The sequence below is a fragment of the Natator depressus genome, chromosome 10 (assembly GCF_965152275.1).
Source record: "Natator depressus isolate rNatDep1 chromosome 10, rNatDep2.hap1, whole genome shotgun sequence".
Lineage (NCBI taxonomy): Eukaryota > Metazoa > Chordata > Testudines > Cheloniidae > Natator > Natator depressus.
Window position 1 is genome coordinate 35,565,880 of NC_134243.1, and position 24,525 is coordinate 35,590,404.

Sequence of the window (24,525 nt, forward strand, 5' to 3'; positions counted from 1 at the left end):
TAATTGGGGATTGGTCCTGCTTTGAGCAGGGGGTTGGACTAGATGACCTCCTGAGGTCCCTTCCAACCCTGATATTCTACGATTCTATGAATCCTAGTAAGGTTTTGATATAAAGTCCTGATGGATGCAGGAGTACTCAACTCATGACACGTCATTCCCCACGCTCTTCACCTCTTGTGCACAGATAACCCTTCCTAGAGGTAAGGGCAATTGCACGCAAGAAACAAACAGGAAATACATGGCTCTCCTGGCCATCTCTGGGCACTCCACAGACATCAAATTATGCCACTACATTCTTGCAAGGATGGAAAGGGGTGCTTGGTGATTTATTACCACTGGGGTGAAGGACAGCAGATTACCCAATAGCTTAGGGCTGGGAGTGAAGAACAATAATGCATTCAAATGGAAAAAGGAGACGAATGGGGCAAGCGGAGCTGGAGTTAAGTCAGAGCATAATAAGGTTAATTCTCCTCCTCCAGCAAAAAGAGGTCTTTATAAGCAGGTCAGCTCTGACGCAGGGGGAAGGAGCACCTCCAACACCACTTCTTGCAGCTCCTCAGCAATTCCCTGGAGGCCACTATACATCAAAGCACAGAGTCTGATTAGATGATGAGATCTGACAGGTTCACAGCACAAAGTGGAATAGCTGCAGATTACAGCAGGGCATCAAGAATAGTGGGAATCTGACCAGCACAGAGCATGACCAGCTGTGGGGCTATTCAGCAGCCCTGGAATCTGACAGTACATCTGCAAAGTCACCTCGTTTGATTTTAATGTAAATACTGGACAGTTTATAGTATAACACTACAGCAGCTCCAAGCATGACAGCCAGTCACACCACATCTATAATGGTTAAGGCCACTTAGCTATCAATCACTCAAACCCTAGATGCAACAACATTTTTACATAGAACTAGAGGTGCGGCATGCACCCCGTACAGCAGGGAGAATGCGCCTGAGTCCAATGCCTCTGCCTCAGAAGTTTGCCTACACTGGAGTTTTAATATCAAGTTAACTGAGTTGACATTTAACTCGAGTTAACACATGTGAATGCGCTAGTCTAGACACTCCACATCTCTGGCCACAAAGGTTTGTGGTAAACCGAGGGCTTCGTCCTGGAATAGAAGCATGTAGAACATGGGTGGCCAACCTGAGCCTGAGAAGGAGCCAGAATTTACCAATGTACATTGCCAAAGAGCCAAGGTCATAGATCAGCAGCCCCCATCAGCCTATCCCTGACCCCACCCCAAGCACCTCCTGCCCTCTGGCAACCCAGCGATCAGCACCTCCCACTCCTTCCTGCCTGCTGCAATCAGCTGTTTCACAGTGTACAGGAGGCTCTGGGATGGAGTGGGGAGGAGCAAGGGTGCAGCAGGCTCAGGGCAGGGGGTTTTGGGGTAAGGAGTGGAGTGGGGGCAGGGCCTGGGGTTGAGCAGTGGAAAGTTGGCACCTGTAGCTCCAGCCCCAGAGTCAGCATCTATACAAGGAGCCGCATATTAACTTCTGAAGAGCCGCATGCAGCTCCGGAGCCACAGGTTGGCCACCCCTAGTGTAGAATGTTCAGACATGATAACTAATAAGTACACTGGCATTAAAACCTTAAGTGAAGTCATACCCAAAGAGTTTATAGTCTGGAGGCACAAGGCAGTCAAGCACAATACACAACAAGCCAAGTAGGGTGTTATTCCAGCCACAAAGTTTCCCTGAGTACATGGAATGCCCCATTGGCAAGTGTTAATACTTGTACTTACCATGTCTATCGCTTTATGATTCCCAAGGCCATACAAACGTTACCCTCTACAGCCATCCCAGGAGGCAGCAAAGTATCATCACCCTCATTTTATAGATAGGGAAACTGAGGCTCAGAGCGATTAAGTGACTTGCCCAAGGTCACTCAGTAAATCAGTGACAGAGCTGAATTAAATGTAGAGTTCTTGGCCCACAGGCCCAGTTCCACTCTCAATCCACTAGACCATATCACCTCATTAAGGCCTTCATCCCAGGCCAATTGAAGTCAGTGAGAATCATTCAATGGGCTTTGGATCAGATCCCCAGTAGAGATGCTGCTTTAAGCATGAGGAGCAGCGGGAAAGGAGAAGTGAAGTTGGGACTGGGTAAAGGAACAGCAAGTCTAAGGAGGAGGAGGAGGAGGAGAAGAGTTGATGTATAGATAGGAACAGGAGGGAATAGTTGCGCTGAGTCTTGAACACGAAGGAGAATGGAAGCCAGTAAGGGTATCTGAGGCTACATTTACACTTAAAACACGACCACCACTGTAGCTTTTCAGCAACCGGAGGGGCTCACCAAAAGGTGGTAGCTAGTGCTGTCGACACAGGGACTTAGTTCGGCTTAACTCCAGCGCTCATGGATGTGGATTTTTCACACCTCGAGTGATGCAGCTGGGTCGGTTTAATTTTCTAGTGTAGACGAGACCTGAGAAGGGGGTGAAGGAACAGACTGTAGGAATGAGATGATCTGGGGAGGGGGATAAGAATCTTGGCAGCAGCATTTAGGATATACTGAAGGGGAGGGGGAGGAAGGGCACAAAGGAGGTGACGGTGCACGGCATCATTACATTGGGTCATGTCTTACAGTGCTTAGAAGACGACAGGGAATCAGGACTTCACAGGTTCTATTCCCTGCTGTGCCACTACATTGCTATGGAACTTCATGCAAGTCACTTTGCCTCTGTCTGCACATTGATAAAATTAGCAGAACATCTCAGAGGAGTATGGCCTCAGGGATAGAGCACTGGGACTCAGGAGACCTGAGTTCTAGTCCCATATCTGTCACCTGGCTGACCCTGAGCAAATTACTTCACTTCCCTGTGCCTCAGTTTCCCCCTTTATAAAGCACTTGGAGATCTACTGATGAAAAGTGCTATAGAAGAGAGTTTGGTATTATTTATGTACTTCACTGGGGTAAGGGGAGGCTTAATAAAGGCTTGTGAAGTGCTTTGAGATCCAAAGATGGAAGGAAGGTGTTATTACTCAATTTGTTGTACAGACAACTGCTTGTTCAGGTGCCCCAGCCCCACCCCTGAACATCACCTGGAGCAGCCACCAAGCTGTTAAATCATCTCCAAACTGGTGCGCAATTTGTGTAACTGCTTCCAACAATCAGTTAATTTGGCCCACAAGTATATTGATTCACATTGGGAAGGATCGCAATTTAAACCCAAAGGACAGAATAGGGTTTGGTTTTCCTCTCAGAAGATTCATACTGATGCATTTCGCTATCCCTGTTGAAAGGATCAATGCACTGGAGTTAAACCTTGATACTTTCTTCATGGGTGTGTTTGTATTCCCCTCCCTCCACCTTTCATAGATTGTTATAGTTCCAGGAAGAATTGGCCATTGTAGGAAGGAAAACAAACAGGAGTGAATGCAGCAAGGCAGCCCCCACAGGAGATTATCCCCCTTGCCTCCCATCCCTGTAGTACCTTCAGCACCTCACAAACATTAAAGGATTTTATCCTCACAGTGGGGAAGGATCACCCCATTCTTCAGATGGGGAGACAAGACATTAAGTGACTTGAGCAAGGTCACACAGGGAAGTCTGTAGCAGAGCCAGGAATTGAGCCCAGGTGTCCCACTCCAGAGCCGAAAAGACCATGCTTCCTTCCCACACGGTGATGCACACCCCTGGGGAGGGGAAGATGGTTACTGGGAGGGAGGGGTTGCGAGGACCTGACTGGCTATGAATTATTTGTTGTTTCTTCAAAATACTGTTGATAAAGTAAGAATTCCTCTCCCTAGCAGAGTCCCCTGCTCCAGCTCCAGCCACTGCTACCTGGCTGGAGGAGCATGGCCTGCCCTGGGCAGAAGGGGTGGGGAGTCCATTCCAGCTCACCTATCTCACCAGAGGCTGATGAGCCCCCATGAGAGGTAGAACCTCCCTGCCCACACAGGTTCTAGGACATGCATGCTGGGACAGCACCAAGGCCAGAAGAGGGCTGAGGCCTGTGAGCAATTCGGGGGCCCCCAGGGTGGCGGAAATAAGGAGAGGGGCGCAAACTGGCTGTCTAGGTCCTGCTGGGGCCAGCTGCCCAAAGCATATCCCAAGAGTAGTGGGGGGACCTGGCCAGGATGGGCTTCCAGACCCAAGGCATCCATGGAAATACTGTTTCTAAGAAAGAGGGGGGCTCACCTGGCATGTGAATCTCTGAAAGGGGTAGCATTTGGGGGACTGGCAGCACAGCTAATCCTACCTGATGCCCTTGGCATCCACCCCACTGCTGCCAATGCATCTGGCCCATGTTTGATTCCCCTGTGTGAGTGGACAAGCTGCCCCCGCCCCCACACATCATCTACCTGGGGCAGCTGCCTCACTTTGGCATTTACTGGCCATCAGCCTGTCAGTTTCTGTCCCTCTGGGGTTTGGGAATCAATGAAATAACTGACATGTCATGGGCCAGATTCAACCCTGGGGTAAACCTACTACCGCCCCTAGAGTTACACCCAGTATGATCTGGCCCTGCATGATGGAGGAGTGTTTCAGAGGCCATGCTCAGAGTCAGCGTTGTGATTGTCTGATAGTTTTACAACATTCCCCTGGCAGGCAGGCTGCCTCCCAGGGCATCATCATTGTATTGACCCTCTAACTGCCTTCTGGACTTTGTCCAAAATTATCATCCGGCTCCATAAACGGAAGCCAAGATACACTGCCAGTTGCAGGACTGCACTACAGAGCTCGCTAGCTCAGGAGGCTACAGGGATGCGGCCATCTCTCAGCAGCAACCAGCGTCTCAGTTATCATTGTCTAGTTGCTAAGCCAGTCACATGGACCCAGCTCCACACACAGAACTAGCCCTCAGACAACAGCCATTTTAACTGGCCTGCTAATCACTTGCAAGTTTCATTTCTGCAATCAGAGCGACTTTCCCTGACTGGGAGGCCAGGGAGAAACACAGCCCTTTGGCTGATCCAGGCCTGCCAGGTTCCTATTAGAGGGAACTAAGCCCAGAGAAGTATTTCCCGAGTCTCTCAAGACACACATACAAACCCAGGACCAGGCGTGACCCACCCCCCAAAGATGTTTGCTTTGAGTACAATGTCCCTCATTCTACAGGAACCTCCGAAGTACAAAGCTACATAACCAGGCCTGTGCTCTACCCACTAGACCATGCTGCCTCCCAGCACTAAGAACAACAGACGAGGAAAGTGAAGCAAGTACAAAATGAAGCCCCCTCATTCAGGCCACTGGCTCCAGCCCTCCATGATGTGGTAAGGCAGTCAGGATAAGACACTAGCTGCATCCCCGTAGTGCAGCGGTCTCCAACCTTTTTTACGCCCAAGATCACTTTTTGAATCTAAGGGCAACCCAGGATCTACCCTGCTCCTTCCCCAAAGCCCTGCCCTGCTCACTCCATCCTGCCTTATCTCAGTCGTTCGCTCTCCCCCCCTCACTCACTTTCACCGGGCTGGGACCGAGGGGTTCGCAGTGTGGGAGGGGGCTCTGGACTGAGCCTGGGGCAGGGAGTGAGGGGTGCAAGCTCTAGGAGGGAGTTTGGGTGCAGGAGGGGACTCCAGCAGAGTGTTGGGGGTGTAGGAGGGGGTGCAGAGTGTGGCTCTGGGAAGGGGGTCAGGGCTAGGGTGCAGGAAGGGGTTTGGAGTACTGACTCTGGGAGGGGGCTCAGGGTGGGGCTTGGGATGCTGGCTCCAGGATGGGGCTCAGGGATGGGGGTTGGAGTGCTGCCTCCCACCATGCAGCACTTGCCTCCGGTGGCTCCCGGAAGGGGCCAATGCGCCCCTGTGGCAGGGGGCCACGTGGCTCTGCACGCTGCTCCTCTGTAAGCACTGCCCCCGCAGCTCTCCCGGCCAATGGGAGCTGCAGGGGCGGTGCTTGCAGAGAGGAGCCACATGCAGAGAGAGACCCCTGCTCCCCACCCTCGGGGCTGCACTGGCTGCTTCCAGGAGTGGCACGGGGCCGGGGTAGGCAGGGAGTCTGTCTTAGCAGTTTTCAGAGTAACAGCCGTGTTAGTCTGTATTCGCAAAAAGAAAAGGAGTACTTGTGGCACCTTAGAGACTAACCAATTTATTTGAGCATAAGCTTTCGTGAGCTACAGCTCACTTCATCGGATGCAGTATGCATCCGATGAAGTGAGCTGTAGCTCACGAAAACTTATGCTCAAATAAATTGGTTAGTCTCTAAGGTGCCACAAGTACTCCTTTTCTTTTTGTCTTAGCAGTAGTCACACTGTGCCGCCAGAGATCGCGATCATCTGGGAAACCCTCTAGGATTGACCAGTTGGTGACCACTGCCATAGTGCCGAGGAGTCCTCATCACAGACCAGTGAGTTTGTGATTACTTCAAAACATGTAGTGCTGATCTGCAACTGTTTCATGGTTTTTAAATTGTAAAAACAAGCTACAGATTCCACCGCCACTGCGGGGGCGGGCTCCGTGCCTCTGCATATCTGGGTGGTGAGTCACAGGAGAATAGGAAAGGTGGTTCCTTTCCTATTTAGGAAAGGTTCGGGGCTGGGGTAGGCAGTATTTATTAAGTGGCTCGGGACTATTTAGAAAAGCTGGACGAGCGCAAGTCCATGGGGCCGGATGCGCTGCATCCAAGAGTGCTAAAGGAGTTGGCGGATGTGATTGCAGAGCCATTGGCCATTATCTTTCAAAACGCATGGCAATCGGGGGAGGTCCCAGATGACTGGAAAAAGGCTAATGTAGTGCCCATCTTTAAACAAGGGAAGGAAGAGGATCCTGGGAACTACAGGCCGGTCAGCCTCACCTAAGGACCTGAAAAATCATGGAGCAGGTCCTCAAGGAATCAATTCTGAAGCACTTAGAGGAGAGGAAAGTGATCAGGAACAGTCAGCATGGATTCACCAAGGGCAAGTCATGCCTGACTAATCTAATTGCCTTCTATGACGAGATAACTGGCTCTGTGGATGAGGGGAAAGCAGTGGACGTGTTGTTCCTTGACTTTAGCAAAGCTTTTAACACAGTCTCCACAGTATTCTTGCCAGTAAGTTAAAAAAGTGTGGGCTGGATGAATGGACTATAAGGTGGATAGAAAGCTGGCTAGATTGTCAGGCTCAACGGGTAGCCATCAATGGTTCCATGTCTAGTTGGCAGCCGGTATTAAGTGGAGTACCCCAAGGGTTGGTCCTCGGGCCGGTTTTGTTCAATATCTTCATTAAAGATCTGGAGGATGGCGTGGATTGTACCCTCAGCAAGTTTGCAGATGACACAAAACTGGGAGGAGAGGTAGATACGCTGGAGGGTAGGGATAGGATACAGAGGGACCTAGACAAATTAGAGGATTGGGCCAAAAGAAATCTGATGAGGTTCAACAAGGACAAGTGCAGAGTCCTGCACTTAGGATGAAGAATCTCTTGCACTGCTACAGACTAGGGACCGAATGGCTAGGCAGCAGTTCTGCAGAGAAGGACCTAGGGGTTACAGTGGACGAGAAGTTGGATATGAGTCAACAGTGTGCCCTTGTTGCCAAGAAGGCCAATGACATTTTGGGATGTATAAGTAGGGGCATTGCCAGCAGATCGAGGGACGTGATCGTTCCCCTCTATTCGACATTGGTGAGGCCTCATCTGGAGCACTGTGTCCAGTTTTGGGCCCCACACTACAAGAAGGATGTGGAAAAATTGCAAAATGTCCAGCGGAGGGCAACAAAAATGATTAGGGGACTGGAACACATGACTTATGAGGAGAGACTGAGGAAACTGGGATTGTTTAGTCTGCAGAAGAGAAGAATGAGAGGGGATTTGATAGCTGCTTTCAACTACCTGAAAGGGGGTTCCAAAGAGGATGGATCTAGACTGTTCTCAGTGGTAGCAGATGACAGAACAAGGAGTAATGGTCTCAAGTTGCAGTGGGGGAGGTTTAGGTTGGATATTAGGAAAAACTTTTTCACTAGGAGGGTGGTGAAACAAAGGAATGCGTTACCTAGGGAGGTGGTGGAATCTCCTTCCTTAGAAGTTTTTAAGGTCAGGCTTGACAAAGCCCTGGCTGGGATGATTTAGTTGGGGATTGGTCCTGCTTTGAGCAGGGGGTTTGACTAGATGACCTCCTGAGGTCCCTTCCAACCCTGATATTCTATGATTCTATGTGGTCCCAAATCAGCAAGAGGCCAAAGGAGCTAAGCGCTGTTTGAGCTGCTGTCTGATGGATGGCCCATTAACCCTTCGCTCATCAGTCAGTCTGAAGGAGCTTAAGCTTCTCATTGCTGCCCAGTTTGTAGAAACATAGCTGGGCTGACAGCATGCTCCATCAAGGAAGAGACAGGCTCTGTGCTGCTGAATCAGGCCTCTTGAATGGAGCCAGATCTAACCCAGCCTGCATTCCCCTCCCGCTGGTCCAGTGCCTCACCTCAATCCTAAGAGGCAGGCAGCTTTGTCAGCGAGGGGCAGAGCTGAACCGGCACCGAGCCGTTCGTACTCAAGAGGCAGGCAGCAGCCAAGGCCAGATGGGTGGAAAGCCAGAGGTCCTCTCCCTCTTTCAACAGCCACTGCAGGGTCTATCTGGATAGTGGCGAGGTGGGGCCGGGCCTCGCATTCACTCCTCTCCCAACATGAGCTCCAAGGGTTACAGTGCCAAGAACCATTCTTAGAGTTACCAACATGTCTAGACATGGACAGACTAATGCTCCCCCTCTACTGCCTTCCCATGGACCAGCTCTATCGGAACGTTCTGTCTGAAGAGGTGATACAGAAGCAACAACAAGAGACTTTTAGTGAGATGAATCTTTCTACAGGATCATTGGGTTAGCCGCTTCCCCCAGCCAGTGCCCCTTTCAATCATTGAATGAAACACCCTGTCACCTAACCAATCCCAGTGCTCTCCACCTAGTGCTGCTTCCCCAATCCCACAACCCTGCTGTGTGTGGGCAGACAGTTGCAATGAGAGGGTAGTGGGTGGAGAACAGGGATTGGGAGTATGGGCCATGCACAAAAAAAAGATACACGCCCCTGGTGAGCTTGGTCAGCAGCTTCCAGTCAGTGCTCTGCTCTGCCTGGAGCACACACAGCCTTTGGGAGCAAAGCAGGATTGAACACGGATCAGATGCCCTGGGCAACATGCCAGCTGGGTGGGTGTGGGCTGCATGCCAGATGGATGGAGCCCCTCCTCTCCCCAAAAATAAAAGCAACTGAGAGATCGGGCATTTAAAATAGTGCTCCCTGATTAGTATTTCAGCGGCTGGAAACTAACGAATGTCAAATTCAAAGTGTCTGAAAGGCTGAAAGAAACAAGCCAGCATCCAGCTGCCCTGGTCTCACGGCTTAGCCTTGCAGAGCTAATAAATTCAATGACCAGCTGACAGCTAGATTGTGTACCCCAGACTGTATCTGGAGCAGATTGCAAAGAACCAAAAAAATCAACAGGCAGCCCTGATTTAACTGACAAGGATTGGTAAATGGGGGATGGGGGGGAAGGGGCATGACAAAAAACCAAAACCACCCCGCCTCCCTCATGCATACACTCAAACAAATCCAGAGAAGTTCTCCTCTTGATGATGTCCTGCCCGAATGACTAAGGTTCATTGGAGCTTGAAGACATATCAGGAGGGTCTTGAGAAGTGACTTCATTTGAAGCATCGTACATTAGATGGCTAAAGCCATGCTTCGCTTAGCCTCATCTTCACAATCATCTATTCTCCTCCGCACAGAAAGCCCAGCGTGAAAGTACCTGCAAAATGTAGTTCTTCCAGAGAAGCAACCCAAACTGCCTTAACACGACCATTCTTCAATCGGAAGGGGAGAGTCACCTCTTTCCTGGACTCTAGAAGAAAAGAGCAGTCAGCAGTGAGTGAAATGTACAAAAGAAACCCAGGATCATCTATCATGGAGATGACCATTTGGAAGAGCCCACACATGGGTTTCTCTTGCTGATTCTGTTTGATCTGCCCATATCTAGTTCTTAGGATGACCCCATCTTGCCCCTTCTCCTATCTGTTGTAGAATCTGTACAGCACACGTAGCAGCAGGGCAAACTTCCCCCACTCTACCCTGCCATTGTGCTTCAAAGCTGGCCCAAAGGAACTACCTCTTGGAAAGAGGGAGGGAGGAGCTCATGCTTTATAGCCCATTTGATTTTTGGCCACAAGTGAGATTCCCAGTAAGGTGCTCAGTTATGGTGGGCTTCTCAGGCAAAAACGACTTATCTACCAGGAACTCACCTGGGGCCACCAGCTCATTTCACATCAGACAGCTCCCTGAACAGCCAGCACATGGGAACGGCTTTGGGTCTAGCCTAGTTTCTTTTAGCAATGGATCCAACTCTTCAGGGAATGGGGAAGTCTTATTTTTACAGCCTGGATTTTCAAATGTGTTTAAGTGAATTATGCACACAAGTCCCATTGGACTTTCACTGCAGGATCTTGGGTGCCCAAGTCACTTAGGTGACTTTGAAAACTCCCACTCGTAAGCGTGCAAAGCCCTTTCCAGGGGCAAAGCTACATCAGATAGGTTGATAAATTACTAGGTCCTTGCCTCAAAGAGCTTACAGTCTCCAGCCACCGTACCAGAGACAGCACTACCACCACTAGGAGCAGACGAGAGACACATTCTGAGATTAGCCCCACTAGACCTCCCAGAGCAGAAGGCTTGGAAAACTTGGACCCGAGGGGCGGGTCTCTTCCATGTGTAGAGGAGATATGTCTGAAGAGGGCAAAAGACTGTTAGGAGAAGCCTGAATGCAGGCTAAGGTAGAATTATCAGTAACAATGCAGGAAAGGCAAGAGCGTTCAATAAGGAGAGGGATGGGGCATAAGAAGAAATGAGGCCAGCTACAGAGCTGGGTGCTTTAAAGGTCAGTATTTGTGCAGTGCTTTGAATGCTTACAGCTCTCGGTAAGTTATATATTACAGTGGTCTCACCAGCAGCAACTGCCACACAATAGGTAACAATTTTTATTCTAACCTTCGGTTTCCACATGTACAGGCAGCTTTTGGGCTGACATTTTCCAGGCTTGGTCTCATACAAATTCACCTGAGGCAAAATTTGAGAAAAACTCGTTCGGCTGCGGAATAACAGGACGACGAGCTCACACACACTCCCTCCTCCCACTGTAAAAAGCAGCTCTCTTTCCCCCACCTTAGGGCTTAGTTCAAAACAGCTGAAATTGTTCTGATCATTGCACCCACACAGAGCCCCAGTGAAGTCAACTGGATTCTGCCTGTGCAAGATCAGGGCTCTGGTGTCTCAATAGGTCTTAATGAGCAGCACATGCTTGGCAAAGTTTGGGGAGGGGGGGTGTCAAGGTTCCTTCCCCACTCTGAACTCTAGGGTACAGATGTGGGGACCTGCATGAAAGGCCCCCTAAGCTTATTCTTACCAGCTTAGGTTAAAATGCTGCCACCACCAAAGTGTTACACAAAGAACAGGGGAAGTGCCCACTTGGAAACGTCTCCCCCCCAAAATATCCCCCCAAGCCCTACACCCCCTTTCCTGGGAAAGGCTTGACAAGAATCCTCACCAATTTCTACAGGTGAACACAGACCCAAACCCTTGGATCTTAGAGAACAATGAAAAAGCAATCAGGTTCTCAAAATAATTTTAAATTAAAGAAAAAGTAAAAGAATCACCTCTGTAAAATCAGGATGGTAAATACCTTACAGGGTAATCAGATTCAAAACATAGAGAATCCCTCTAGGCAAAACCTTAAGTTACAAAAAGACACAAAAACAGGAATATACATTCCATTCAGCACAGCCTATTTTATCAGCCATTTAAACAAAACAGAAGCTAACGCATATCTAACTAGATTACTTACTAACTCTCTACAGGAGTTCTGACCTGCATTCCTGCTCCAGTCCCGGCAAAAGCATCACACAGACCGAGAGAACCCTTTGTCGTCCCTCCCCCTCCAACTCTGAAAGTATCTTGTCTCCTCATTGATCATTTTGGTCAGGTGCCAGCGAGGTTGTCTTAGCCTGTTAACCCTTTACAGGTGAAAGGGTTTTTCCTCTGGCCAGGAGGGATTTAAAGGTGTTTACCCTTTCCTTTATATTTACGACAGGGGGCATGAAGGTGTCTACTGTGCATGCACGTGTGTGGTGGGGAGAATGGTTCTGAACAGTCGTGAATGTTTGAAAATGCAGCACTGAGTGTACATATGTACAGCAAAAAGTTGTGCTAAGCTGTTGGCCACCCACAGAGCCAGCTCACTTGCTAATGGAGACAATGGCAGTGCATTTGTTGGTGTCTTTAGTCAGAGCAGAGTCAGGCTCACACAGGCAGATACAATATACAACCCTGACCCCACAGTCGGATCCAAGTGGGCAGAGCCTCATGGAGCCCTAGTAACTTCACCTAAACAGGGAAAACTGATTAGAAAGGAAAAACCTGACCTGACAGAGAACTGTCCAAGGCCGAGAGTAAACAACCAGAAAAAAGTAGGGAAATCCCTTTCCTTCCCTACTCTGTTTTATTTACAAAGACTAGAACAGTAGGAAAAACATGCAGTGTTCACTCTGCTGATCTCCACAAACAAACAAATATGTGTAGCATAATGTGAAGTAGAGCCCTGCAAATCTGTGGATATCCACATGGCTGTCCATGTTTGTAGATCACGGATGGGTGCAGCTACACATTTTATATCTCGAGCCCTGCAAATCTGCAGGTATCTGCTTTATACCCACAGACCATGTTTGCGGATTGCAGAGCAGATGCAGATACACATTTTGTACCTGCGCAGGGCTCTAATGTTAAGTTTTGATGACCCTGATTTTTAGCTTAGCCTGAACTGGACCTCCCCCATGGGACACAATTTGCATAAGCTAATCTTTAGACAAGAGATACTGGGATTTATAAAACTAACAAAGGCATCTGTTGTAAACTCTAGTGGCCTGTTTGTAGCGTTAAGCAACTCCTGCTCTGGCTGAAGTCACAAGAGCTACAGAAAAGAATCCTGGCCATTGCTGTTAACAACAACAAATAACCATAAAGAAAGGAGTCCAAAGGGAAGTCAAACCAGAGCACACTTTAGATCATAAGACATCTCAGCACGCAATTAGCAGGTGCTATTAGAGACTTAGACATCCAAGTGGCCTAAATTACACTTAATATCGTAACTGAATGCACAAAAAGGGAGGTCACCATTTAAAAGTCTGGCCCTATAACTCCAAAACAAGGTATAATTGTGTATCATTATACACTGTGCTGAATACACCCTATACCACACTGCAAATCCTAGGAATGCTGAGCATGTCCTTATAGGCTAAGCATTGAAAAAACAAACAACATTAGAGGAAAGATAACCTTTGGTAAGGCAGCGAAATATACCAGGCGAGTGACCCTGAGAGAGAATTAAAAATGCAACAAAAGCCTTAGAGAGACAACATCATCTTAAAAGCCGTACTTCTGTTCATGTGTTTTAACCACCATTGTTTCAGGCAAACCTTATGATTCCGAGAACTGAAATAAATGGGGGGGGGGGTAGAAGAGGAGGGGGAAGTCTTTATGTTGTGTATTCAGCAATGTGTCTCTAGCCAGTTTTAACCACGTCCCCTGTTCCTAGGAGTCTTTCACACGTCGAAGGTATTTTTTATGGCATGGGAACGAGAGCTTGGCACAACCTCCGAAAATTGGAAGACACGAAGTGACTTTTTACCCACTATGTTGAAACTGATCCGATCCCAAGTTGGGGTCCCTTTAACTTCTGGAATTTCCAGGCTTCTGAGTATTTGGTTTTGCAACCTCAGCACTGCATTAACAATACTCATCTTATTTCACTATTACAGGTGAAGACAAGAACAATGGGGGGGAGCTATGTAGAGACCTGAAGGGAGGTGTGTGGGAGAAAGATCAGTATTTGGATTGCACCTCAGTCCTTCAACTCGTCTTGCAAGATTCTCTCTCTCTACTTTTCATTCCAATCACTTCCCCATTATTTTGGCCACTGCACTAAGAAACTTCCTTATGGGAAAAGAAAATCTCCACCCCAGAGAGAGATGAGCTGTAATTTTACCCTCTTGTATTGCCAATTGATATTGTTCCTCTGGGGTAGGAAAAATTTCCCCGTACAGGCAGGTTTTTCTACACTTTTTGTACTTGGAGGTGAAACATCAGAGTTTTCTAAAAGCTTCAGGGCAAACAATGGACTTTTCCATCTCCCACTCCCAGGGCCCAAGCACCAGGTGCTGGCACACTGCACGCTAAGGACTTGATTGGTGTTTACCCAAAAAAATGTTAAGGCCTCTTGCGCAAACATGGCTTAAGTATGCTACAAACAGTAGGAGTCCCAGGAGCTTTGATGTCTGGCTATTCAGCCTAAGGCTAGGTCAGCAGCTGGCATAGCCCCTGCCACCGGCTTACGAACAAGGCTGCCTTTGTCCCTGGCTCCCTTAGAGGGGATGGGAGTAGTGAAGGAAGCAAGTGGAAGCAAATCATGGGTAAGATCTCGGAGACACATCTGCCTCAATGTTCTGGGATGGAACAAGGGCAGCTGCTTCCCTCCCATCCACTCCTGTAATTCCCCTGAAGCCAGGAGGGAGGTTCAATGTAACTACGGTCCTGGCTCTCAGATGCCTAGGTCACTAGTACATCATGGCTCCAGAGACTTGGGCTGCTGAATAGGAATGCTCGATTTGCCACAGGCCCCCGATGTTCTGTCCACAGCAGCAGACAGTACCTGATGCTTCAGAAGAAGACAAGAAGCTACTGTAACACCCCCAGCTAAGCATGAAATGCAATTCATGGATACTGGGGGAGAACACAGGGGGATGCGTCCTTTCTGAACCCTTCTGGCAGTCATTTCATGCTTAGAAACACAAGATTTAATCACCCTTCTCTTAGCAAGCCCAACCGGTGGTAATAAGTTTTAAAGACTTAAAGTTGAGACAGACTGTACCCCTGTATTCACCCCTCACATACCACTGTAATGATCTTTGTACAAAGTATGCCTTGGGAGGTATCACTTGAAAACTCAATTTTCTGATTATTATTGTCCTGGTAAAAACATGTGTAGCAACATTGCATGTCGAGTTCTAAGATTCCTCAGTCTGGAGTTACTAACACATATTCCAAACCTGGGGAGTGGCCAAGCCAGTTCTTCCACGTCAAAGGGCAAGCTGCTGCGCCTCAGCCAGAGGTACATAAGGTCCACGGACCATCACCTGCTAAGTGACCTTTCTTTAGCAGGAAAAGGGGATGTGGGTAACAAATCTACATTTTAGCAAAGAAACATCCTGGGGTTCCCATTCACACAGATCTTCTGTCTCCTGACCCCCGGCTAGAGATGCTGCCCAAAGGCGGGAAAGGACTATAAAAAGAAAGGGGAAACACGCCAAAACACTCCTTCTCGCTCTCCCATCGATTCACTGCACCAGAAGGAACAAACGAAGCAGCCATTACACAGAAGAAGGGGTCCTGTCCTACAAAGTTGGGCTAGTAATACTGTTGAGAACACGTGGCAAGAGAATCTTTGCTTAGAATCTAACAGTTTGTTAAGTGAAGCACTAGCTGCGTTATCTTTATTTTTCTTGTACTTCATTACTTGTACTCACTCAAAATCTCTCATTGCAGTTAATAAACTCATTTTATTGTTTTATCTAGACCAGTGTGTTTGAACTGAAGCGTTTGGGACACTACTTGGGAGAACTGGATTTGTAGATACCATTTCTATTAATAAAATGACGGACTCATATGAGCTTGTATTGCCCAGGAGATGGCTGGGCAGCAGAAAACATACAATTCTGGGGAACTATCTGGGGGCTGGGAGTGTGCTGGGTTCACGCTGCAGTATAATCCAAGTTGGTAAAAGTCTGGGTGTGATTGACAGGTTGCAAGTGCACACAGACATAGCTGGGAGTGACTTACACACTAGTGGTGGATTGCAAGCAGTCCAAGAATGGAGGCAACAACAACAAAGCAGCATAAAGAGCCCCCAGGTTAGAGGGCAGGGATGACCCGGCTCCTCACTAGTCTAGACTGTACCCTAGGTATGTCACAGGGACTCTTTTTAAAATCCTGCCACAGCGGTTGTGCCCCTGCCCTCCTGCAGCTGGTACTCCGCAGGCTGCGTGCACACTGCACAAAGTCGCTTCCTTTGATTGATTCCAGTGAGACTGCTCGGCTGCCGCAGACTGACACAAATATAACAATTACTTTCCTCATCTCACAAGACAGAATTTCCTCATCAAAAAGAGATGGGTTTCCAGAGACGAAACCATCATAATACCATGCCTAGCCTCAAACCTCCATGGAGAGCTCAAGGCATCAAAGAGAAACAAACAAATCAATGAGAGATTTCAGGTTAATGAATCACCTTGTCTGATCTATCCTGCAAGTCAGCGCATGCTACAAGGCAGTTCCTATCACTACAGTATTTATTGTTGGAATAATTGCATTATAGGGATTATCCCAAGATCTGGCAGAGAGTCAGGTCAATACAGATCCATAAAAATCACACGTATAGATACGCATCTGCGTACATCCCACTCAGTGCCAGCTTCCCATGTGCAAACCAGCCTCTAACATGCATGACTGACCCGCAACACATAATCAGATGAAGTGCTGTACCCGTCTGGGAAGGATCCTGTTACCCAGAACCCGGCACAAGGTTGAGCACCCTCTAGGCAAACAGACGTGTTGGGTTTCCTGACATTGAAGATGTGGATGTCACATTTACTAAACTACAGCAAGCACGGTGCCTTGGTTTTGGTGCTTTGACTCCACACGGTGGCCCAGCAATGAAGAATTGGCCGATTCTGGCAACGTACGAACTGAGAATCAGCAGTGCTTTCTCTGGGATGGAACAGGAGAGGCTGCGCCCTCACCTAAAGTGGCTGCCTCTACACTGACATTTAGACACCATTAAATGGGAAGCAAACAAGAGCGCACAAGGCTTATATGTTCACCAGCCACCTGCCTGGTGGAAATACCACTCTAACTTGCAACACTGCTGTGGCAGAAGCCCCACCCACATGCAGGCGATGAAGAACGCTCCAGGATCTGATGAAGATACAAGTGAGTGGCCCAAGAGTAGAAACTCTCTAGTTCCAACAAGTTATTCGCTACCAGCGTAAAAAGAATTGGGAACATGGTCTCAGGGAGCACCCAGCAGCAGCACCGGGCAGGCTACTCTGCATGATCAGATCTAGACTGCAAACCTGATGGACATCACCCATCTAGAACTGAACTTGAAGTCAGTTGCACAGCCTCAGCGTCTGATTTGTGGGGGCATTTTAAAGTGAAGACAAAGCTCAACACATCAGATTAAATGATGTTTGGACATGCTAAACCAAGAGGATAAAAACTGAGAAATCTTGGCCCAATAGTTCAGAGTAGAACAAGAAGAGTGCAGAGAAAGGCCCTTAGTTGCAGAAGCTATAATATTTCATTTCAATTTGCCTGAGGGACTGGGACATAGCGTGCAGATTGGACAGCCGCATTTTTGCGACAGACATCAAATTTGAAATCTAAAGCTGCCCTGGGCCAAGTGATCAGAAGATTTTTGTTTCCCACCCTCAACCGTGCAGACAAGTTTTAATTTAGAGTTTAAAACAAAAGAGCAACAGAGAAGACTGTAGGAAGAGAGAGACACACTCCTGGCAGCAGCTCCTCTCCCTGTCCTGACAGTTTCTCCTGGCTCATACTTTCTGCTCCAATCAGGATGCTCAGACTGTTGAAGATACCGTGGTGTTAGTTTCTAAGGAAACCAACGAGCAACTGTTGAGTAAAACCAAGATCACATGAAGCCAGAAGACTATATTTATGCCAGTCAAAACCCACCAAGCCCTCAATAAGTGTAAAAAGAGAAGTACGGAATTCCCACCCTATGAGAGCTAAAGAAGTCTCACTGCAACACTGATGTCGGACTTGTCTGACCCACTGGAGACAGAAGAAAGCGGAAGTTAGAAGTCAAACCAAATAGTCAGCATATGGCTGAGACCATACAAGATTTTTCAGGGTCTGTAGCCCAGAGAGAGCAACCTGTCAACATGGACATATGGCGGCAAAGGGAAACTCCTTCCAGAAGCCGTCTAAAACAGCCCAATGCACTGGATCTGGCTTTCCAGCCCTGCATACATCAGTATGTGTTGGAGTTCTATTGAAACCGTGACACCTGTTGCTTTAATTAACTAAAGAAAGTTTGATCAGCTGAACATCAGCTCCTGGGAGACTCTCAATCAGCGTCTTCTTCCCCAACAGCAGAGCCAGGAGCATCTTCCTTGCAAAGCGACCATAAGTGACCTAGCAACATTCAGGCACAAGAGTAACGCTGCAGTAGGACACCATAGAATTTGTATGTGAACACACTTGCTTTGCAGCTTCAGTGCACTATGGGTCAAGTTACTGGCCAGGAACACCGTTCGCCCTGACCTCAGCACTAAGCTCTGGAAGATGAGACTGATTTCCTAAACAAAAAAGCCAGAGGAAGAGAAAACATTACTGCTTCAGCAAGGACAGCTGGGCAATAACATTCTCTCACAGAGATGGCTCTCAATGCACAGTGTAGATATCCCAGTCTTTCGGGTGAGAAAATCTAAGTCCATGGGGCCAAATCCATCCTCAACGTAACTCCACCAAGTTCAGGGGAATAGAGATGAAATTGAGACACATTCTCCAACACCCGAACTACCAGAGCTGAGCCTCTGGTACCCAAAAGTGTGTAGATATTTCTTGAGGAACCAGTAATGTCAACACTCAAACACCAAGACAGAAGGTCTATCACAGAAGCTGCATCTGCACTGTCCATTTTCTTCGCATTTCCCACCGTTTCACTAGCGCAAGCAATATTGGGAAAGGTAGCCTGGATTGACCCCAGGTTATTAGCGGCCATATTGTCTAATCCAGTTCAGAGGAGATCTAGATCAGTGGTTCTCAACCAGGGGTCCGGGGCCCTGCAGGTTTCAGGAGGTCCGCCAAGCATGGCTGGCATCAGACTCGCTAGGGCCCAGGGCAGAAAGCCAAAGCCCCCTGCATGAGACTGCAGCCTGGGGCCCTGAGCCCCACCACAAGGATCTGAAGCTGTAGCCTGAGCAACTTTGCATTGTGCTGTCCCCTGTGGCATGGGACCTCGGGCAATTGACCTCCTTGCTACCTTCTAACACTGATCCTGGCTTTTACATGCAGAAAAACAATTGTGGCACAGCTGGGCAGTGGAGTGTTTATAGCATGCTGGGGTAGGGGGGGTGCTCAAAGAAAAAGGTTAAGAACCCCTGATTTAGAGGACGCATGGTTAAAACACAGGCTGCCTGGATATACTAGTGCTCTTCTTCTGCAGCATCTTGTTTTGGGGGCTGGCCACTTCCAGTTGCCATCTCAACAGAGGTGGATGAGCGAGCTGAGAACAGGCCATGTGCTCTGAGAACTGGCAATTATTTTAAACCACTTACTGCATTTCTGTTCTTCTGATGTCCTGTTTCCATAGAAACCAGGACTGGAAAAGGCAGTTTCCCTTATCAGCACTTCTCCTTCCCCCACTTGGATAAGCATTAGAACCGTGTAATGTAGGAACTAGCCCAACCTGCAGGACTACATCAGACAGCTGCATGCCAGACCCCGCCTTGTTCCCGTATTGGCAGGGTGGGGCTGCAGTAAGACACCACATGCTAGCCTTACCCTGTACAGAGGAGAGGAGGGGCAGGGCGGAAGGACACACTTGAATCAAAACATTATTAGCCCCCCAGAACCCCCTCTTTCTCCCCTCCTCCCACCCAACACAATGGGGAGGGGATGTCTCCTCTATTCATTCCCGTACTGAGACATTCCAAGAATCATACCAAAGGCGGCAGGCCCCTTGGCCAAGACTTTCAAAAGTGACTAGTGATCTCATGGGCCCACACTGAGCCACCTGGAAGAGGCTAGGCTTTCAGAGAGGTCTGGCCTCCTGAACGTCAGGCCCCTTTAAGGTGGCTCACGTTGGACATCGAAAGCTTGAAGCCCCCACTCGCCAACACGCTGAATCATGACTAGACAACCCAAAACCACTAGTCACTTGCCAACATTTTCACCTTCAATTGTTTTGAAAGCACGTTACTATTCTGATTGCTCTGTACTAACAAAGTCCTAAAACAGAACCAGCATAGAATTCTTTGTTTGCATCCCTATCTCTGTACAGGAGGGTTTAAGGCAATTAAATTATTAGAAGAATAAAAGGTTTCAGAGTAGCAGCCGTGTTAGTCTGTATCCGCAAAAAGAACAGGAGTACTTATGGCACCTTAGAGACTAACACATTTATTTGAGCATAAGCTTTCGTGGGCTAAAACCCACTTCATCGGATGCATGTAGTGGAAAATACAGTAGGAAGAGTGTGTGTGTGTGTGTGTGTGTACACACACACACAGACACACAGACAGAACATGAAACAATGGATGCTATCATACACACTATAACGAGAGTGATCAGTTAAGGTGAGCTATTACCAGCAGGAGAGAAAACACACACTCCCGAACTACCAGGAACTCTCCTGCTGTTAATAGCTCACCTTAACCGATCACTCTCGTTATAGTGTGTATGATAACACCCATTGTTTCGTGTTGTGTGTGTATCTTCCTACTGTATTTTCCACTGCATGCATCCGATGAAATGGGTTTTAGCCCACGAAAGCTTATGCTCAAATAAATTTGTTAATCTCTAAGGTGCCACAAGTACTCCTGTTTTTTTAGAAGAATAAAAGTTTCAATAGAGGCTGCAAGATGCAAAAAACACAGAGGCCAGCAGATCTTTGTACCCAACACGCGGTACATCAACAACATGTTAATATACCAAAGCAGGTTTTTAACAGTTCTACAACCTTCTCCGAACCTCAGATTGTATAGACACCCCATGTGGATTTATTTTTATGCACAAAGACATCATCAGTTCTCAAAGGTTTAAACAAATACACACAGCAGATGTGGTCGTTTCTCAGTTTAGAAGGCTCTGGCTTTACAGGATTCAGAACAGTACTATGTACAATGCACTGCTTAATACAGTACCAATAAACTGTAGGATTGCATGTCAGATCTTAACAAGCACTAACTCCTCACCTCTCCCACAGATGAAATGAGGCAACAGGGCAAGTCATAAGAAAAAGGAGTTTGGTTTACATAGAAATTCCTGTAGGTGCTGAGAAGATGAATGACTAAAATGCAAGTTAAGAACAATCCATCAGGAAGATAGCTTGGGTGGACAAGAAATGGGGAGAAAGCAAGAAGGGGCCCCTGTACTGTAGTCTCTATTTTAAAGTGACGCTGTCATTTATAAACATGCCTCCGAACAACGTTCCTGGTTGTTACAAGTAACATCTGGGATTCCATCCTGGGGCAATTACCAATATTTTCTGTTTTGTACATTTGATGGGTTTGCGGTTAAGGCACCAGAATGGGACTCTGGAGACTTGATCTCAATTCCCTTAATATCCATGTCTCAGTTCTCCAGCTGTGACCCAGAGACAATAATCAGACCTTTTGGCAGTCTTGTCTCTTTAGACCGTAAGCACTCCAGGGCCGGGTGTGCAGCTGTGTACAGCACCTAGGATAACAGAACCTCAGTCTACACCGGAGCCACTAGGGATGACCATCATACAGGATTAAGTCACTCTCACACTTTCCACTGTAGGGCCAATTACCCCATTTGTGAGAGTCACACACAGCAAAAGGGAAGAGAGACTATTAAGAAAAATGGGAAAACAGGACTGCAAAGCCACTAAAATTGACAGTGGGACTCAGAACCTGGAACTAGTTGTTTAATAAGTTGCCCAAAGGAACAGTGTGCTGTGAAGGAGCAGGTGGGTGAGGAAGAGCTACTGATGAGCTGAGCATTGGCTCACCGGGGATGCGTCCAGGTCCAGCAATCTGTGTGTAGACTCTCCGGGCCAGATTCTCCTGTTTCACAGTCATGTTCCCCCATTAATTTCAGTGAAGTGACCCAGGAGTTACACCAGCATGAGCAAAACAAAACTTGGTCGCTTCTGTGGGGACTTGCTAGGGGTGCCTGATGGCAAATGAGGGGCTGGAGAGGAGACAGGCACAGAAGCTGAGGGTGGGGAGGGAGAGGAAGTTGAGTAGTAGAGGCACAGAAATGTCTGCAAGGTGCCACACATGATCAGTCCCTTTGCTAGGACAAAAAACCTTCCCATGTCATGTAATGAAGCCCCCTGGACTCCAGAGATGCAGGTTTAGTTCTTTTTCAGTTTCATCTCAACATTTCAAGAGACCTTCTGATTCCTGCAGGAGTGACCCCTTCTCTTGGGGCGCACTTTGACCAGGCTAACAGTTATCCACGTGCTAAGCCCCATCTCCCAGCGGGGCCATTGTCTGCCTTACCCTGGTATCAGCTGGAGACCATTCTCTTTTCAGTCCCTGCCTTAACTACAAAGCGATTAGCATGTTCCAGATCTCAGTATATTCAATCTCTCTCAGATAGGACTGACTGTATCCAACCCATCAATCTGAGGAGTGCTTTGAAGACATCACAATTGATAGCCAGTAACTCTTCAGTATGATTATGCAAGAGCAATAATATTTAGTGATCCTGAGCTGAGGGAGTCCCTTGATGTCACCTCGGGGTATCTTATTATTCCAACACCACCAAGTGACACTACCGTACGAACTCAGTTCAGTGACACTATCCTAGCATAAACTTGGAGAAACTAAGGCACAGAAGAGCTACGGCCAAAAAAAAAAAAAAAAGGCCACTGATTTTAGGAGCCCAACTGGAGACATGCTGATCCTTGATATTTAGAAATATCCCTTCATTCCAACGGAAATCGAAGAGTTTATGGGCTCAGCACCTCTGAAAATCAGGTCCTAGGCATCTTCAGATGGGCATCCAAAACCAGCAGCCACTTTTGAAAAGACAGGCCTACCGCAAGAGACTAGTGCAAAGTCACACAAGTCTGCAGCAAAGCTGGGACTGGAACCTGGGCCTCCCATTCCCAGTTCCTTCCTTCTAACCACTAGACAACACTGCCTATCACGCGTGTTGTGTAAGAACACTGTCAACCAACCCCAGTGCAGACAGGAAGGAATTCTCCCCAAACAAGCTAAGTTACATACACTACATCCTAGTCCTCCCATCACATGCCTATCTTTGGAACAGTCAGTGAAGGACAAATCCACTCTGTAGCTCAAGGACCTCTGCCAGAGCCTGGAGGACTTCACTAGGAGACAGGAATCCTTCTCCAGGCACCGAGTAAACACTCTCTGTGGACACTACATCAGCTTAATGGTTGGAGGAGACTCCAGGGCCTATAGCACAAGGCGAAAGAAGGAGTACAGGGTCCACACAATGGTGGCTCTTTCATCCTTACTCACTGTGCAGCAGACTGGGACCTCCGTGACATACAGTGGACATGCTTCTCCCCGCCCCCCCGTCCTGCCCTCCTTTGTACAGTGAGAGCATATGGGTTCCTGTGCAGGGGGATCCTACACAGACCGGAGGAAAGGGCAGGACTTCCACGTTCACTGCACCACTGTCAGGTCACCTTCAGAAGTGTCTGCAACCCCCTTTGCAGACACATCTTTCACCAGCTGCTAGCTCGTGTCACCCCTGCCCTTACACTTCCGCCCAGCTCTGGTATTGCTGGGAAATTATGCTGTGCCAGCACTGGCAGCACGGACTGGCTCCCAAACCAATGGCAGATATTCTAGCGCCAGCATCTTTTACTCGCTTGAAAACATTTCCTTCTTGTATGAAACTAATGCGTTTATTGCACTCAGAGGCAGAGACAGCCCTTGCGGCAGAAGGAAATCCCAAAGTGAAGTTACAAGCTCGCTGTGCTCTGTGCACTGCAGTAGTGCAAGCGCTCACCGTGCCGGAACCTGCAGCAGCATGGTGAAGTGAGTAGAGGGTGGCAAACTGAGTCATGCCAAAGGGTTAGCAAGTGCAGCCCAAGCCTGGACCATGGGGGCGAGCAGCACATCTGAGGACACTTTAATCAGACATTACAAACCAAAATCAAAGCAAAGGGATAAGACTGAGCGTAGATCCCGTCAGCCACTTGACATTTCAGAGAGGACTTGCAGTCCCCACAACCGGAGATGGCCCCAATCCAAGGTGGTCTCAAACCTCCTGAATGGCAGCAATAATGGGCCCAAGCCAAATTAACCCTGCCCTAATCAAACACTCTGGCTCTGATTCACTCTCTTCTCTCTGCTAGTAAGACAAAAAGCCCACTTCATTTCCCCTTTAGTGGCACTTCCCTGCTAAAATGCCTGTTCTCTTGCTCTTAAAATATTGGTCATTTCATCAGGACACTCTTCGGGGGAGGCTCTAATGTTTGCTCTTTTAAGCAAGGAATTGAGCCTTTTCATCTTGCAGTGGTGAGGGAATTTGTGCCCAACGGGATGGGCCATCTGAGTTCACAGACATTTTGCATGGCTCCAGCTGTGCCCTCTGTTCTAAGCCTGGAGTTAGCGTGGATGCAGGTGAGTAACACGATGTAGAATCTGGGCTTTGTCACTTACACAGCACTCTGTGTCGTAAGAGCGATCAACTAGTTACCATAAGCTTCCTGACCGGCAAGTATAATCCCCATTTTATAGACAGGGAAAACAGGTAGAGAAGCCAAGTGACAGCCCTGCCTGAAATTCAGACACAGGAGTCCCCCCCATTCCCAATTACACGGCC

The 24,525-nt window shown here is 48.1% G+C and overlaps 1 protein-coding gene across 1 annotated transcript in view; it reads right to left on the reverse strand.

Moving 5' to 3' along the window:
• The window catches only part of ABCA3 (ATP binding cassette subfamily A member 3), an 86,091-nt gene that overhangs the window by 55,388 nt on the left and 6,178 nt on the right, over positions 1 to 24,525 (reverse strand). The window contains exon 2 of the mRNA XM_074965726.1: positions 9,656 to 9,748. Within this exon, the coding sequence (XP_074821827.1) occupies positions 9,656 to 9,709 (54 nt within the window). The 5' untranslated portion in view covers positions 9,710 to 9,748. The remainder of the gene's footprint in view (positions 1 to 9,655; positions 9,749 to 24,525) is intronic.